This window comes from Lepidothrix coronata, unplaced genomic scaffold, assembly GCF_001604755.1.
Source record: "Lepidothrix coronata isolate B3197 unplaced genomic scaffold, Lepidothrix_coronata-1.0 Scaffold90, whole genome shotgun sequence".
NCBI lineage: Eukaryota > Metazoa > Chordata > Aves > Passeriformes > Pipridae > Lepidothrix > Lepidothrix coronata.
Window position 1 is genome coordinate 813900 of NW_016690270.1, and position 18361 is coordinate 832260.

Genomic DNA, 18361 nt, shown 5'->3' on the forward strand with positions numbered 1-18361 from the left:
CAAACACACCAAACACACCAAACACACCAAACACACCAAACACACCAAACCACACAAAACAAACCAAACCACACCAAACACACCAAACACACTAAAACACGCCACCCACAGAGCACAGCACTCAGAGGGTGAGCACTGTCACACCAATACTGGTTAAATTAGTAACTCTGCACCTGACTAATCCCTGCCATACTCAGCTCTCTCAGTCTCTGCAGTTCCCATGTCCAGCACACGCAGCATCCCCTGCACAGCAGCTGGACAATCCCAACCTGCTGCCACATCAGCTGCAGTATTTTAATGCGGCTTCAGGTAAAATCTGTTCAAATCAACAAAGGCAGCCAACGCCACCATTCCAAAGCCAGGAATCTCACACTTCAGTACGAGCTCCAGGGAACCAACTGCTTGTGCAGTCTGGGATGAAATGATCAGAGGCCACTGGAACCACATTTACTGAAATGTGCACTGAAGCCAGGCAAGCCCTTGCCACTTCCACCTGGAATACCAGCTGATCCCAGACAGGATCTGTAGCTGCACTATGAGAAAAAATTGGCATTTTATCACAAAATCACTGCCTTGGAATGAGTAGCCCAAAAGATGTTAGTCATCTTACCTTTTTTTTAAATTTTTTCTCATTTGGGGTGTTGCCTTGGCCCTTGGTGGTCTACAGCCTTTTGACGTCCATGTAAAAAACTGGCATTTTAAAATTTATATCTCTTATTAATGCTAGTATGTTCAAAAAAGCCCTTTATGAGCCCTATTACTATTTTCCAGCCACACCTTTATAAGCAAACACTTTACACTTGACCTAGAAGGGAAATGCTATTCGGTATAATCAGAATTTATAAGATTTTACGTGCTTGGGCATTACAGTGACACAATCAAACTTTGTTTAGCTTTGAATTCTGCTTCAAGAGCATCGCACAGCCAATCACAGAACCACTGGTATGCAGTGAATTCATCATAAAATTTTCCCAAATAATGACTGACTCATAGCTCTAATTACAAGTGTTTCATGGTATTTCTTTAAACAGTGCAAAGCAAAGTTTTAAATGTGTCAACACTGACTAATTTTTAAGGACTGTTGCCCACAATATTTGAGCTGATTAACCACCTGTGGGAAGAAAAGCCAACGTCCTTGTCAAAAAAAATGTCCAGAGCAAAAAAGAAAACGCACAAAAAGGAAGGTTTTACCTCACTGTCTGGGCTGGGCTGGATGACCTCCCAGGTCTGGGAGTCCACGTCGTAGCAGTGGAGCTCGTTGGGCAGCGTGTTGTCTGCAGCCCCCCCAAACACATAGAGGTGCCGGTCGAACGCGACCATCGTGTGCCCGTATCGCCGCTGGGGAGGGGGGGGGGACCCCCGGAGCAGGTGCTCAGTGGGAATCCGTGTCCAGCTGGGACAGTCAACAGGAAACAGGGCATTTTTTTTTACAACTCTTTTAAATTTTCTAACTCTCAGATCACAAGCACAGAGGAGCCCTGTTACAGCACTCGCTGAACCCGCAGGAGAACAGCTGACACGCCGCAGGTTGCTGAGACCTGCACCAGCTCTGTCTTGCTGAACCTCCAAGAACATGATAAAGCCAATGCACTTTATCTGAACCTCAGTGTGTTACTGTGAATCCCAGCTGTTCAATGAGTTCATGTGAACCCCAATGTGTTCGTGTAAACCCCAATGTGTTCATGTGAACCCCAATGTGTTCATGTGAACCCCAATGTGTTCATGTGAATCCCAGCAGCTCAAAGAAAACAACCTGGGTAGGAATAGGTGATCTATTCTCACAAATTTCAGGAACTAACCCCTCCTAGGGCACCATTCTGATGCCATGTCCCACTTGGAGAAGGAATCACTCACTTTGACAGTATGATTTCAGCCATGGCCTGAAGGCCATCAGCTGCTGTTTCAGTTATGGTTCCACTTCAGCCACAAACCAGCCAGATCAGGCTGTCAGAACACACTGGTGCATCTGTATTCCCACTTTTTGGCATTTTTATCCCATCAGGCCATATTATCAGAGCAAGTCACACCAAATGTCTCAAACTAAATACTCAGGATTTTCACAAATACTTGGCATTTTACATTTCCCAGTGGCTCCAGAATGAATTGGTATTTCACAGGACCTCTGGTTTTAATCCTCCTAGGAAGGTAATATCTGGCATCCCATTTTGAGCACACTGAGATTCACAATTCCCATTTAAAGTGAATCTACTGAATTTTCTGTTCAGCTGCTGAAAAAGACCAATCTGACACACATGGCAAATGACAAAGTCTCGTGAAAACAGTCCATATTTTTTCTTATCTACTCTTCTTTGTCAGGAGATGCAGCATCCTTCCTCAATACCCTTAAGTATTTGCATTTCTCAACTCAAGCAGTCAAGGATTATGTGGATTTTGCACGACTTAACTGTCTACACTTACATCTTTTCCTTGAATTCAAACTGGAAGAGATTATTGGTAATCTTTGCTCCGCTCTGGCCAGAGAAAACAAACATCTTATCTTTGCAAACCGCCACAGGAAAATTACAGCATGAGGGAGGAATTTCACCACTTTGTTCAATCTGAAAGATAATGAAGTTCAAAATTAGAAATGCATTATTTCAGGGCACAACTCCACACACTGAGGAGGCTCAGGCAGACCAGGCACACAGCAGCTCTGTGTGCAGACACTGTGCCCTGGAAAGCTGGCGGCAGGTAATCGACTTGTGCTGTGCTCACGTGTCTGCACAGACTGATTTTCCATGGATAAAAAGGTTGGGAGGACACATTCCTAAAGCTCCTAGGACTGGAAGGATCAGGACTCCGATCAGTCAAGCTCTCAGTCCATGGCAATGGTCTGAATGGGAATGCAGTGCTGTTCCCAGGGGGCACAGCAAATCCACCTGGGCAGTCCAGGTTCAGTTCATGGATTCACAAGCAAAAATCACCCTTTCATATACACTTGGTTTTCCAAATCAAATTTTAACTGTTTCTTTTCACTGTGGGTCAAAAGCACATTCTGGAGAGCGAGCAGTGCAGTCCAGTGTAGGAAATTTTAAATAACTGTGCAAGAAAACCAAAAAACATAATTCCATGTGTTACTTGAAACTAAAGCTTCTTACCTCTTCCCAGCAGGTCAGCTCTCTGTCCTGAAGGCCAATTGTCCACATGTCATTTAATCTGTGCCATAACACAAAAATGCTTGATTTGAAACAGTTCATTTTCAGTAATGACACTGAAAGGACAAAACCCCTATTTCATCAAAATTCCCACTGCACAGGAAGAATCTCCTGCTTCCACTAATAGAAAACCAACTTTTTTCCCTGTACCTAAATTTGACAGCCTCACCCCAGCTTGCTTTAGCATCTTGCTGCTTACGAGTACACTGAAGTTAACAGTTACACACAGTGACTCAGTCTGCAGCTTAAGCATTTGAGCTATTTAATCTTCAGGATTTTTACAGAAATACCCTTTATTACCCTGTATCCTTCTGCTCATCCCTGCTAACTGCTGAGACTGACCCCAGCAATTATTTATGGGGCTGAATCCTTCCTTAAATACACAAAGGACAAAGCAGGTAAACTGACACATCTCTGACTGTGCTGTTCCCAGGACAAGTTACTCTGTAACTACAGACATTTCCTTTGTTCAAATCTGCCTGGAGGCTCACGTTCCACAAAAAGACATTTTTTACCACGATTAGACACATTTAACATAAATTAGACAGCTCCTCTCACCCACTCCCTCCTTCCAGCTACCAAGGCCCTCAGGGGACTCCCTAACCTGGCACTGAACAATCCCACAGAGTCATGCATCTGACACCAATTCCTCCTCCAGAAATAACAAAGAGATCCCATCTGTTTTCCCAATTAACAGCAGTTCTTCTGGAGACTTTGAGGAGCTGGAAACTCTTCTGCAGATTCTCCTCAGAAGAGGAGGCAATCCAGGTCCTCATTTGTGACAATCTCTGTGTGCTCTCACAATGCAAATGCTGTACATCAACAATCAGTAAATTACTCCTCAAGTTCATCAAGACAAAAAAATATTAATGTTCAGAATTGACTTTTCCCTGACAGACCAATAGCAAACTCAAAGAACTGCTGTGAGACAAAGCACCAGGCTCTCTTTAACTTCCTGGTACCACTCATTTCCAGTCTTTTCCCATCTGAAATCCCACCTCCTTTCAACCTAAATATCACATATTTTCAGAGATTTTCAGAGAAAAAGCTGACACATTGCTCTTAGTTCTGTCAGATGACTTCACAGCAAATCCAGCTTTGCTCTCTAAGTCTTCAGCAACATCAGCCAGTCTGTGCAGGGGATCTTTTGAGAAATGCACATTTGCCAAATTTCAGAGATCATTTTGCATCCTTACAACCAAGCAGGCTGTGAAATTACACAGCCACAGCCACTCTGAGTGACCGGATTTTTAGGTTTTAAGCACATACTTATCTGACCATGAGATGGTGAATTGCAAAAGTGTGATACCCAACAACAGGCTGGGTTTGCAAAGCTCCAGTTGTGTGTTTAAAGCCCTTGGGATACGGAAATGCCTCTACAGAGGTGGAAACTGAAGAGCTGGGATTTCACAAAAGCACTCAGGGAGAGGGTGATCCCACCCATACCGTGCATTGCCATCATATCCAGCAAAGATCCACAGCTTGTCACTGTACACTGTGGCACCATGAGCTGACCTGGCCACTGGCAACCTGCAAAGGGAGAAAATGCAGAAAAAAATGTTAGCTGCAGAGGGGCTGTAGAGGGATCTGTGTCACAGCTACAATGCAAATGTAAGAAGAAGGAAGTCTCCTACATAAAATGGCTTCTGCCATCCACCCTCCAAACACTGAGCCTCTGAGGGGCACGTGTTAGTCTTGCGCTCTGCTGCCTTCACTGGAGAGAAACCACCTTATAAACAAAAAAATCCCAACTAATTCCTTGCCAGGACTCAAATACTCTTAAGAGTATCTTAAGGAAAGTAGTTAAATAATTGGACAATTCATAGCACCATTGGTACAGGAAGGTGGCAATCCCTACATGTATTCCCACACGCTAAGCAGGTGGGACACGGAAATGAGACCAGGACAGAGCTCAAGATTCTGGTTTGGGATCATTCAAGGCTGTTCCTGATACAGTGCTAACAATGAAAGATAAACCTACGATTTCTCTTCCACAATCTCTGTTGTTTTTACTAAATCAGCCAGGTTGAACAAACTTGAGATGCCACAAGGCACCTGTTGGCTTGTCTGAGGTCACTGTGCAGTATGAACACTGTAACTGTGGGGAAGGACAGGGACATCTGAGTTTGTACTGTGAGTAAGAATTAATCTCCAAGATTTCCCAAGTTGCTAGGATAACCGAAAGAGAAAACACTAATGTGGTCTATGTTCTAAAACATAACATGTGCTCATCAGAGGTGAGTAACAGCAATGCAAGAATGGACTGTACATTCCTCAACCCTCCCCACAAATCACAATTACAAATGTTCCCTTTGCTCTGCTCACTAAAGTCTGCTTTTCAGAAACTTCAAATATGTAAAGGACTGCAGGTAAAGACACTGTATGGCCCATACTGGGGAGTGGTAAACACAGAAATATAAAACGGTTTGGGCAGAAAAGGACATTTAAGCTCATCTCATTCCACCCCCTGCCATGGGCAGAGACACCTTCCACTAGCCCAGGATGCTCCAAGCCCCATCCAACCTGGCCTTGGACACTTCCAGGGATGGGGCAGCCACAGCTTCTCTGGGCAACCTGTGTGTATTAGGGAGGATTCGAGCATACCGAAATCTTGAAACCATGACACCATTGCAAGCTCAACAAAACTGATATTTATTACCAAGAGGTGGCCAACAAAACGAATGAACTCAAAAGAGAGGAAGGAGGAGAGAAATAAGCCCCCAGCACGACCTCCCCCAGTCACCCAGCTGTTGCCCATAAAGTTACCTCACCAGCCTAGAATGCCTATAATTACCAACAGCAGAAGCTGCATCCCTGGAAAGTCAGTAAGTTCACAAATCGGCAAAGGCAACATTGTCCTTGATGTGAACCTAGCTCCCCAAAAAGGAGCTATCTGCTTTTTTATACAATTAACTGATTATGCCTGTCTAGGCTGGTGTGGCCAGTACTGCCCTGCCAGAGGTTCTCAGTCCCACCCCCTTGGTTATGTAAGTGCACCTCTTCTGCCCACGAGTGGCTTTTCCCTGTGTACTGCACTCGGAGGGGTCTTTTCCAAACGAGTCTGGGGGCGTCCTTCATCACTATAGTCTTCAATTTCTCCTTGGAGAACAATTAGCCAACCACAGAACACCAATTATACATAGTTCATACAAAAACTCCCTTCAAGGACAAAGTTTCTGTTTTATCAATGCTTGTTTTCTCATAACTTGGCAGGGACAGAACAAAGCTTTCACAGGTGGCTGGGCCGAACACAGACCAAAAGTATCACTGTAATTAACCCCTGATACACTGTGTCAGGGCCTCATCACCCTCACAGGGAAGAATTTCTCCCCAACATCCCACCTAACCCTGCCTTCTGGCAGTGGGAAGCCATTCCCCATTGTCCTGTCACTGCAGGCCATTGTAAAAATACCCTAAGTAGCTGGATCACAATCAGTGTCAGGAATGGCATTCTGAAATGAGTCAACTTCAGGAAGTAATGTGTTACTGATTTTCATTTTTTGTGAAATGCTGAAAGCTCAGGATCAAGAGGGATCAACAAATTCCATGCTATCCTTGAAACTGAAACAATTCAAAAGAAAATTGCTCCCAGCTTCCTTTGCTCCCGTCCCTCCTGTCACAGACGTGAAACATGAAGAGTGGATTTTGGGCAAATTTCCACTACAGTGCACTCTGGAGTGGAGGCCTTGCAAAAAAACTCTTCTAGAACCAAAGATAATTTTCAGAAAACTTAATTGAGAAACCAGAGCAGCAATCATCTTGCAGCCCTAACATGAGTACTGTAACTAACTCTGCCTGTGCCATGTGAAACAGGGCCAAGTCCCCAGAAGCAACGGGCAAAGACACCAGCTCTTACCTTCCCTCAGTCTTCCACTCTGTCCACTGTCCAGTTGCAAACTTATATTCAAAGAGATCATTTTTATTCTTCAGGTTGGAATTGGAATAAATGTCTCCAGTGTAACCACCTGGGCAATAAGAATTTCATTAGACTCTAAGGCAGTGGAGCATACACAGTCCAGGGCATTGTATTAGGAGAAACTCTACATTCCACAAAGAGCAGGTATCTGGTATCTAACTACTACAGGTGAGAGACTTTTCCTCCACATCATCTCCTACAGAATCACTGTGGTAATGAGTTTCAAGTCTTCTTTACTTTAAACAAAACAGCAAAAGTATTTCCAACCTAAAATTGAAATTGCATGAAAAATACTGGATTTACTACTGACTGAGATCTTTTGACACTTCCTAAAAATCTCCTGTTCTTTTTCCAAACCAACACGGCAGCACATTTACCAGTCCAACCACAATTGTAACCTGCTGCTGCCTTACCAAACACAAACATGCTGCTCCCGTAGACCACGGCAGAGTGGTGGTACCGCGGTGCCGGCGGGGTCCCCGTCGTGAAAGCCCTGCACAAGTTAGAACAGCAGCAGTCAAACACCCTGGTCGTGCTTCAGGCACTCAAAGCTACTGTTCAGATTCAAAAAAAACCCCAGTTGTTAGAAGTTATTCTACTGTTCCTGAGTGTTTCACCAGTTTTGGATTCTTGACTACACTACGATTTTACGACACAGTGCTGCAGCATAAATGGTTACAAACATGCTGCTGCTGAAATCTGTTTGGCAGAGCTGGAAAGTGGGGCACAGGTGAGACAAGACAGACTGCACAGTCCAGAGGAAAGGAGGCAAGACAGGTATGAGCCTCCCTCAGCACCTTCCCTGCCCCAAGGGGTGCAGCAGCCGGGTCCCTCTGCCCTCCCACAGGCTGCAGGAACAGAGGTGACCCCGGCTGGCAGGGATCAGCTGTGACAGCGCTGGCTGGGGGTGACACTTCCCTCAGATGCTCTGGTAGAGCCACAGACTTTTACACCCGGACTGGAGGTGCTGAGAAAAGACGCCGTGTGTGCCAGCCCTGCCAGCGCCCGGGGGCGGGCGAGGGGCTGCGCTGCCCACCTGCACCACGAGCAGTCCTTCACGTCGAAGCGCAGCAGGTCGTTCAGCATCGTTTTCCTGAGGGGAGGGACGGGAGAGGCGGCTGAGCCGGGCCAGGGGTCGGACAGGGATGGCCACAGACCCTCAGCCCCGCTCCCCTCACACCCATCTCCCCTCGCACCCCGCTCCCCTCACACCCATCTCCCCTCACACCCATCTCCCCTCACACCCATCTCCCCTCGCACCCCTCTCCCCTCGCACCCCTCTCCCTTCGCACTTCTCTCCCCTCACACCCCGCTCCCCTCGCACTCCGCTACTCCCACGCCCCTCTGCCAAGCCCCGGCCGTGCTCCCCCGCACTCGCTCTCCCCGTTCCGGCTCCCCTTACCCGTTGTCCCCGCCGAACACGTAGATCGCATCCCGATAAGCCACCACGGTGTGTTTGCTGCGCCTGCGGGCGGCATAGACGGGTCAGAGGCGCCGGGACCCCCCTCCCCGCCATCCCTCCCGCTCCCCCGCTCACCGGGCCCCCACGAACTCGTCGCAGGGCGGGAGGCGGCGCCAGCGGTGCACGGTCTCGAAGGGCCCGAAGTTGAGGGTGAGGTACTCGACGCTGTCCGAGCAGCTGTGATCGAAGTCCACGCTCGGCGCCACTTTCGAGCGCCCCGCGCCGCCCGCCGGGGCTGTGGCCGCCGCCATGGCCCGCGCCTGCCCCGTGGGACTACAGCTCCCGGCGTGCCCCGCGCGCGGGACTTCCGGCGCGCCGCTCACCTCCTCGCCGGACTACAACTCCCGGCGTGCCCCGCGGCTGAGGGATTTGACCTGCCCCCTGCCCAACCATGGACTACAGCCCCCAGCATGCACCGCTCCGAGGGGCGGTGCTGAGGCGCTGAAGGTCCCGGGTTCGAGGCCCGCGGTGCTCGCGGAGATCCGCGGTGGCCCCGACAAGGACGGGGATCCAGGCGGGATTATACGTTAAAAGAGTTTTATTTGTTAATAGAAAAACCCCCAAACAAACCAAGATCAATACTCATGCATATGCATTAAGTCTCATTCCAGGGTCCGAGCTGGGCTGTTGGCTGGTTAAACGCGGCGGGCTCGGAGCTTAGGTCGGGGTTTAGCGCTGCTCCCAGGAGAACACCCAGCAAGCATTCAACGCCCGGTTCATCCCCACGGAGAGCCCCGAGCAGGGCACGCGGGTGCCAGGCACCGACACAGCAGTGGTACGTGCCCAGGGTTGTGCAGTCGCCCACCCTTCGGTTTTCGTTTAGTTTGTATTTCCTAACATGGTGTCAGTCACCTCTATGACTATTACTTAAGTTTGTTCCCAACAGCAGACAATGTGAGGGGTGCTGCACCTCAAAACCAGACCACAGACACAGCTCCACGGAGTCCAGCAGCTTCCATCCCGAGCAATCACCTTATTACTGGTCAGAGTTGTTTTGGCAGAATTCCTGCAGCAAACAATCCTTGTTTAGAGGCACATCATGGAGCATTTGGAATTCTGTTAGCAAGGAGGACAGTTAGAAGGCCAAAAAGCAACAAAGTCACGAGCACCAGCAGGACCTTGATGAGTTCCCTCAAACCATCTCCCTCATGCACCGTCTCCCAAACTCTATCCAGCCTCTTCTAGGGGAATGCTTGAGTCAGAGTATTTCTCGTCAAGAAACCCGGCACAGGGTGAGTTCACTGGCAATAGCTGCTGCAGGACCTGTGCCCATCCTGGGGACAGGACCAGCTCCAGGGCTGCTCCCAAATTCCAGCTCCTGCACCGTGCCCGGCCAGCCCAGGCTGCACCCGAGCTGAGGCTGTAGGCAGAAGAATGCAGAGCACTGGTCCCCAAACGCCACTGATCCCTTCTCACTCTTCTGGAAAAACCACTGATAGCTGCAAATCAAAGCAGCTTCTCCCAACACACCGAGCCCAGCAGGAACATGACACTGGCCCAGCCACCTTTTGGACCTTACAATCACACAGACACCCCTGGATGTCTCAGTTCAGTGTCAGTACCACTGTGTCAGTCTCATTCTTCATGGTCTTGTTTAAACCCACCCTCTGACCTGCCCAAAGATCCTCTGAGGCACAGTCCAGCCAGCTCCAGCTTCAGCTCCAGCCCCCACCAGAGCAAACCAGCCTTCAATGCACTGTTTACTCCTGACACCCCAAAACACACCTTGATGCTTCCAGATGTCTGGCATTCACTTACCTCCAAGTATGGATGGCTGGTTTTGAGCCTTTGCTGCCAACACACGGGGCAAAAATAGCTGGTCCTGGTCCTTCTGAGGACACTCCTGACCCTTCCTGCACAGCTACCAGGACACACCCCTGCAGCCATCGGCTTCTCAGAGGGCTTCCAAGAAAGACTGCACAGTTCAGTTTAATTATTTTCCCTTTTCAGTGAAAGCTGAAAGAGACAAAGGCCCAAGAACAAAACTCCTAACAGACTCCTTATAGTACGACAGGAGGGCCAGGGCACCAAGTTTAATTAGATATTCTTATAGACCAGAGAATCCACAAGGAAGAAAGACACTGCGACACAACTTCATGGAAAGAGCTTGTACCTTATTAGACACATAAAAGTCAGGCTTCAAACTCTGCTTCTCATAGAGTTAGTCAGGCACACAAAATACTGAGAACTTGAGGACGGCTCAGAGGAGTCTCCAGGGAATGGGGGATTGCCCCAGCTCTGCCCATTCTCAGCCATAACATGAGACCAGCAAGATACAGAATGACTCCAGCTTATGGAGGTTTTGATACAACGTCGAAGCAAATTATTCCACAAAGGAACAGCAAGTGCCTTTCTTAAGAAAGGAAACTCTACAATGGCTCAGCTCGTTGTTTGAGATGTATCCAGCACAGGACTCCCTTTGTGTTCAGGTGACTCCTAACATCCTCCAGGCAACATGTACAGAAAGTGTCCTAAGGAGAAATATGTCTTTAAAAAGTGACTTCAGGAAACAAGCGCAAGTTCCTTTTAAATCTGTTTTTATAAGAAGGATACCAATGTACATTTTAATAGTTTTATTTTCACTTTCCCCCAAAAGGGAACCAAAGGCAGAGAGGTGGTGTGAGATACATCACGCTGTTCTCATGGGGAAATCAATTTGCAAATGTTATTTTTACCACTCTATAAGAATACACACAGGAGTGTGAAAGAAGCAGAGGAGTTCAGAGTGGCTGTCACGGAGCAAATATGTTAAATACAATCAGTTTTTTTTCCCCCCTAAAAATCGTGGCTCCCTGTGTTCCAGAAAATCAGTCTTTCGTAGCCACATGCCACAGGAACAGAAATTTAAGTGGTGGCTTCCTCTGAGTATGTGCACACACAAGTGTTAGCACAGAACTGCTCCCGTGGGAGTGGACAGCAGATGTGAGCGACAGAGCCCCATCCACACCAGGAGAGAAGATATGCACTCGGGTTTATTATCTCAGCTTCCCCTCCAAACTCCCATGAACAGGCTCCATCCCATCCAGGCAGCTCTGATAAGAGTCTGTGGTTCTATAAAAGAAGTCACGTTGTAGGATCAAGATTTTTACCCTGTGTTACGTGAGTGCCAAGAGGAAGAACCTTCCCATTTCTCAAGGTACATCCAAGCAATCCGTAAGTGACCCAGTTCCTTTCTCTGTCCAACTGTGCTGTGGGAAACTCAGTCAAGTGCCTCTTCACAGGCAGAGACAGTTTGCTTTTAAAAATATTAAGGACACCTTTTTTTTTTAAATCTTTAAGAAATTCCTGGAAAGTTACTGTGGAAAATGAAAGTGCTCCCATGGTGAGACCGATGTGCAATGTCCTTGCTGCTTTCTCGGGATTCCCTCCCTCAGCAGACTCCTGTTAAGATGAGGCTCAATACATCGCAACGAGGCCATGGCCCACCTGGAACAGGCAGGCAGACACTGGAAAATGTTTTATGTTCAATCATAAAACGTGGAATTAGCCAAAGATAACCTGTTGTTCAGATATGATGGGTCTGGTCTCTGGAGTGGGTCTATATCCCAATGGCCTGAAGCACTCGCTTCTCGTTGTCGTTGAGGTGGTCGGAGAACATGGCATAGCAGGGCTGCTGGGCAAACTGGCACAGGAATTCGGTGAGATAGGCCTGGAAGGGACAGAAAACACCTGGTCAGCACCAACTCTTCTTGGAAATCCTGCTGCTTCCATGTGTCAAGAGAGACATACACCAAGTAAGACCCTGGGATTGAAAGGAAGAGAGAGGAGCGATGCAGGAGGAGGAGTGGAAGCAGAGGGAAGGGTGGGAGCAGAGGGAAGGGCTCACCAACAGCTGCAGGTGGTGGGAAAAGCAGGAGCAAAGTGTCACACAGGGGCTGACTGGGTGGGAGCACCTCCAAGTGGAGTATGAAATTCTGTCATGTTCACTGTTCAATCTACTCCTGACTTCTGCAAGTAGCTGTGCAGCTCATGAGTAGAAAAGTCTTATCTCTCTCTGTTCAAAGAGTTTTCTCCATTTACATTTTCAGGTTAACAGATACTGATCATATGGAAAAATAGCTCCAGAAATTTTTTGAATACTCAGCTCTTCCAAAAAAAATTTCAATTAACTGCATCCCTTTGGGATAACAATCAATAGCTGATGTTTCCAGTGCTTACAGATTTGTTAAAACACAACATTAAAAAAAATTAAAGTTTATAAAGAATAATTAGAATCTGATAAAACCCCTCATTCTAGAGCATCACCTGGAGATCTATTTGGTAAAGAGGGTCCTTTAATGCATCTGGATCGTCCTCTTCATCATCTTCATAGTAATCCTCATCTGTCAGAGGCAAATCAGCAGGTTTTAACATCAAACAAAGCAAAACATCTCAGGAAGTTTCCTATTAGACAACTGAAACCCAAGGATCCAAAAGTAAATCGTTTCGGCACTGCTGGGGGAAAAAAAAGTTCTATCCAGAATATTCACTCCTTTAGGTCATGTGACAGAAACCTCTGAAGCTTGTGCAGCCTGTGAACCCCCAGGTGATGTTATTTATTATGCAGTGATTTAATCACTCAAAGCCATGGCCCTCTCCAGAAGGTCCTTATTCACAATCCCAGAACAGAATTCCTTCCCCGTGCCTGCAGCCTCTGTTTTGCTGCTGACAAGGGAAGAAAACTTTGACTAGGGTGTCACCTACTCCATTTTTGCTCTGAGTAAGGACTTTAACGCTGTTACTCACCATACTTGTTTGTGGAAAGAATATCTGATAGGAACTGTCCTGCTAAGCCTTCATCTTCATCCTCGTCCTCTTCCTGATCCTCCCACATATCATTTGAATCATCTGTTTAGAAAAAACAATATTCTAGAAATAATGCAAATTCCAAGAGGTCCAGTCTGTGATCACTCTACAGGGGACTGGAGTCTGTAGGCAAAAACATCCCTGCGTGTGTGAGTCGACAAAGGGAAACACCTGCAAAGCTCCCTGTTCTTTTGGAATGATTCCAGAACTGGAGCCAAGCAAATAGCAGCAGCAAGAATGGATGCTTGAGTCAGGGAGGAAGAAAGGCAAACCAGATAACCACGAAAAGATAGTTTTACTGGCACATGGTCAGATCCCATCTTCCAAACTAGCCCAATATAATTTACAGGTTCAAGGATACACAACACTGACTGGTCTTGTTCTTCCATTTTATTTATTTTTACCTGGAAGAGATTGATAGCACTTAAAATATGGCACAGGGAAGGAAGAGCTGTTGTGCTGGAAGTTGCTAATGATAATCTGTACAACAAGACAAGAGAGCTGGAGAGGGACTCTGGACAAGGGATGGAGTGACAGGACAAGGGGGAATGGCTTCACACTGACAGAGGACAGCATTAGATGGGATACTGGGAAGAAATTCTTCCCTAGGAGGATGGTGAGGCCCTGGCACAGGCTGCCCAGAGAACTGTGGCTGCCCCATCCCTGGAAGTGTCCAAGGCCAGGTTGGACAGGGCTTGGAGCAACCTGGGCTAGTGGAAGGTGTCCCTGCCCATGGCAGGGGCTGGGATGAGATGAGCTTTAAGGTCCCTCCCAACCCAAACCAGCCTGGGATTCTGTGATTCTATGAGCTTATCCTTTGGATCACTATTCAAGCCTATGTAATTACAGGTACCACGATTTACTGCTGTGAATTTCTTATTACTATAGAATGCTTCTCAAGAGAAGACAAAGTATATTTAAGTCATGGAAAGAGAAAAAGCAAACCCAGCATTTTACCTTGGCTCCAATCTGCAGTTGTCTGTCTAGATGCATTTGCTTCCATTGCATTAGAGAGTTCATTTATTATTAATTTTAAGATTTTTACTAACAAAGGAATGTTTGTCCAGCGCTCAGGATCTATAAGAAAAAAAAATATTCATGCTGCTTTTAATAAAATGTTGTAAAAAACACACCTTTTTTTTGTTGGAGTTGGTTTTAACTTGTTTGGGAGGTTGGGAACTAAAAACAATTGACACATACCCTCCAAGCATTCTTTTCATATACCCTCACAGCTACATTCCCAAAGATCTTAACCACAACATCAATCTTGCATATTCTGAGTGCAGAGAAGGCAGGGGGAAAACCTTCACAGCTGAATGAATGTGTGACTCTACTCCTGCAGGCTGATTAATGGAGTCATCTGGAACAGCCTTGCTTTCCTGAAGTACATTTACACATCCACCAATGCTTTCATGTAAATGAGCAGTGCAGCAACCCCAGGTGTGGCTCTGCCCCATCTGAGCCACTGTCAGCTCCATCTTTTCCTCACTGGTGTTCCTGCAGGGCTTAACTATTCCATAGGGATAGCTAGACAGTGCATTTGCCCTTAATCACAGAAGTAAAGTTCCTATCAAATAAAGAAACTGGGAGCACCAGTTTTAGCCCTTACTGGTATTAGCATTAATCTTTGTTTAACTCAAATGCCAGCAGTTACCATTCTTCAGTCTGACCAGACCAGTTGGTTTGGGGTTTCTTAAGCCAAGAATAATTAGGCAGTAAGTGCTTTGTGACCATCACTTACCTCTTATACTCCTAGAGCTTCCCCCTATTTATCTCTTTAGCTGTCACCATAGTCCTTCCCTGGCCCTGCCTCACTCCAAATCCCAAGCCCGTGGCAGCCGAAAACTCAAGGAGCCTCAACAGGCTCCCAGTTTGGATCTGTACAGCCACCACATCCCATCCCACAACTGGTATCACACCACATGGCAGGACCAAGGTCTGACAGACAGCTGAGGACAGCAGCTCCCCAATGTCCTCCCTCTGGGGCTCAGTCCTCAGCAAGAACTGCCCAGAGCTCTGCCCTCTCTGATTTAAGAGATGAATCTCTCAACAGTAATCTCCAGTTGAAGACTCTGGGTTCAGCCAACTGAAAATAAGACAAGTCTCATGCAGGAGACTGGCCAAAGCTTTCCTTAAAAGCATCTCTAACTTGTTGAATTCTTGCTGATATTTGTGTGTCTCATTGAAAAAGACACCCCTTTGTTTTAAAATCTCTGCATGCACTAAAACCACTTTCCTCTCAGGCACCAGGGAATTATCAATTCTGTCTCATGATGCAAAACAGCAGTGAATAACTCTCCATCCCACAATCACCTCATCCAGTTATATTAAATCAGATATCAGGAGTCTTCCAAATCAGTCTTTGGCAGAATTAAGGCAAATAACAGATACATTAAGTACATGATGTATGGATTAGCTCTAAAAACCAACATGTACCTTCTGCAGGAACTATCTCCCACAGCTCTGTGTGATCTGCCAGACCTATTTAAGGCCTTTCACAGCATCTACCTACAGAAAAAAACCCTTTTAAAAACAGAAAAGTGGTTACTTACTTTTGGCCGACTTGGATCGTGTCCGAATTCCCTCATCCATATTAAATATTTCTTCTCCCTTCACCCTGATGTCCTGAAGTCGCTTGTCATCTGTGTTGATGCCATACTGAAGGAGTTTACACAATGCTACAGAGCTGGGGAGCAGGGAATAGGAAAGTTACAGATCGGAATTTCCCCAAACTGTCTGGCTCTCAGAGTGCCCTGCTAACAGGGAACAACACAGAGCACACACCCACATGCCCCATCTTCTACACTTTTGCCAAGAGCAAGCACTATAGAATTTTCCCATTTCTTCTGCTTTCTGTCAGCATCCACAACTGGACTGAGCTCCTGACCTGCACAGCAGCCAAAAACTGGCCAAGCTTTGGATTAAACACCATCAACAGTACACACATGCACACACATATGAAAGGTTTGTCCAGTTCAGAAGGGCCACAATGTTAAACACATCCCTGAAGCACCACGTGCAGATGAAGATGGAATTAAGAGGAAAGCAGTGGCAAGAAAGCAGTAATTCAGCTGATGTGCAACCATGATCTGCTCCCTTTCTCCAGCCTCAATGCTTGTTTTCACCTCTGGTCCTTTGTGGCTCTGCTACACTCAGACCTTCATGAGCTCTTTCCATCTCTTCTGCTCAGATTTCTACTCCACACTTTCAAACCTTCTCCAGTTCCAGGCTGTTTTCAAGTCACACTGAGGATGATGCTGACTACAGGTCAAGGCCAACCATCTGTGCTTGGCACTCCCAAACCTCTCTCCAGGCTCCACAAATCTCAAGCTGAAGTTTTGGAGCTCTGTGGAACTCGATTTGTTTTGTGCTTTCACTTCTTGCCCCCCCTCTCTCTCCCCCACTATGGCTCTGAGTTCTGCTGGTCTGGACCCAGATCTTACCTGTCACCATGAGCTGCCCAAAGTTTTCCCATCCTTTCATCAGGTGACTCAAGACCAAACAGCCATTTCTTCAACCTGCCCTCACCAGGGGGGGACTGCTGCACACAGAAGGTGTTGGCTGCTCTCAGGGTCCCTGAACAAGAGGCTCCTCAGAGCAGTCCCTGCTTTTCCTCAGGACAATGAAACACCAAGCATTTTCTAAAGCATGGTAAGTGGCATCTCAAACAACCCAAATCCAAATGTTTATTACAGGATGGAGCCCTATCACACCACCTGTACACAAACAACTCTCATCTTGGACAACAAGGAGACAGCTCTGAACAACCACCTTTAACCTTGTTCTCCCCATCAGTGTCAGCCTTGGCTTCTCCCTGTGCCATAAACAGCCTCAGGGGATCCTGCAGACAGCCCTGCACTGTCAAAATGGGGATAAACCACCGGGCTTAGGGGTGAAAAAGATCAAGTGTGACCAAAAAAAGCAAGAGATCCCCAAACCTGTCTCTTGTCCTGCACGATTATTTATTAACTTCCATTTTGAACCTGCTTTTTCTCATTATTTATTTCACAGGCTGACTGCTTATAACAATAACATAACAACACACACTATGAAGTGAGTTAACAGCTGGTGAGACCCCTTAGAGTGGTCTGTGAGGCTTCACGTTCCCAGAAAGATCAAAGACAGCAGCTGTGGCAAAATTTAAATGAATAAAGAGCATCCCATGCTTTGGAATATGGCACTCAGACTCCACTGGAACACAAATGTGCTCCACAGCAAAAGGGAGAGAAAACTGTTGCAGTTGATTTCTTTATTGACTTTAACAAATCAACAAGAAATCACCAGATTCTCTTACAAAACCCCCTACAACACCCCAAAACTTCACAGTAGTCTACAAAGGTGATTCCACATCTGGAAGTTATTCTCATCCCATTCAAAGAAGTTCAATCACAAAAGCCCTCCCGTACTTGCAGGAGACACCCCTTTCCCCCTCCTGTCTGCCTGTTCCAGCACAGGGACACCAGGCAGCAGGAGGAGCACTGAAGAGGAAGATCAGAGCTTGCTCCAGTTACCAGGGCTCTCCTGAGCTGAACTGACAGCGCAGGGAAAACCAATTCTGCCCAACACTGGCACACAGGGATCCAAGTCTAAAGCAGCTCCCCCTTTCCCTACCCCCAGCACTGAATGGCAATGGGATGATGGCAGCTCACACAACTGGAGCTGTGGATCCCACCTGACTTTGCCTTCATACTGCCCGTAGAACAGGTGCTGCCTGCTCATCCACTCAGCCATCACAAACTCCAGGGCGGGCTTGCCAGTGGGGCCGGGGAGGCTACACAGGAATTCCAGGAGTGGCTCCAGTTGTGAGTGAACCAAGTGAGCAAACACCATGATCAGGGACTGCAGGAGGAGAAAGGCAATGTTAGCTGTACATAATTTAATAGCTGAAAATGTTTTATCAAATATTTAAGGAACTGGGTTCCCTGCAGGAATGGAAGCTGTGCTTACCAGCTCCAGGAAGAAGGGAAAGTACAACCAGCTGCAAGACACTGTGCTACAAACACAGGCACTAAACTACTACAGTCAACAGCAGGGTTCAATCAC

At 47.0% G+C, this 18361-nt stretch overlaps 2 protein-coding genes across 3 annotated transcripts in view; both read right to left on the reverse strand.

Annotated features, from left to right (window-relative positions):
- The window catches only part of LZTR1 (leucine zipper like transcription regulator 1), a 35337-nt gene extending 26544 nt beyond the window's left edge, over positions 1-8793 (reverse strand). For both annotated transcript variants that reach the window (XM_017821419.1, XM_017821420.1), the window contains exons 1-9: positions 8609-8793; positions 8474-8536; positions 8108-8164; positions 7485-7564; positions 7012-7120; positions 4602-4685; positions 3099-3156; positions 2419-2558; positions 1192-1393 (exon numbers count right to left, since the gene is read on the reverse strand). In XM_017821419.1, the coding sequence (XP_017676908.1) occupies positions 1192-1393; positions 2419-2558; positions 3099-3156; positions 4602-4685; positions 7012-7120; positions 7485-7564; positions 8108-8164; positions 8474-8536; positions 8609-8784 (969 nt within the window). In that variant the 5' untranslated portion in view covers positions 8785-8793. The remainder of the gene's footprint in view (positions 1-1191; positions 1394-2418; positions 2559-3098; positions 3157-4601; positions 4686-7011; positions 7121-7484; positions 7565-8107; positions 8165-8473; positions 8537-8608) is intronic.
- Positions 8794-11053: 2260 nt separating this feature from the next.
- The window catches only part of IPO9 (importin 9), a 37889-nt gene continuing 30581 nt past the window's right edge, over positions 11054-18361 (reverse strand). The window contains exons 19-24 of the mRNA XM_017821435.1: positions 17991-18157; positions 15871-16004; positions 14276-14395; positions 13259-13360; positions 12779-12855; positions 11054-12182 (exon numbers count right to left, since the gene is read on the reverse strand). Coding sequence (XP_017676924.1) covers positions 12072-12182; positions 12779-12855; positions 13259-13360; positions 14276-14395; positions 15871-16004; positions 17991-18157 — 711 coding nt within the window. The 3' untranslated portion in view covers positions 11054-12071. The remainder of the gene's footprint in view (positions 12183-12778; positions 12856-13258; positions 13361-14275; positions 14396-15870; positions 16005-17990; positions 18158-18361) is intronic.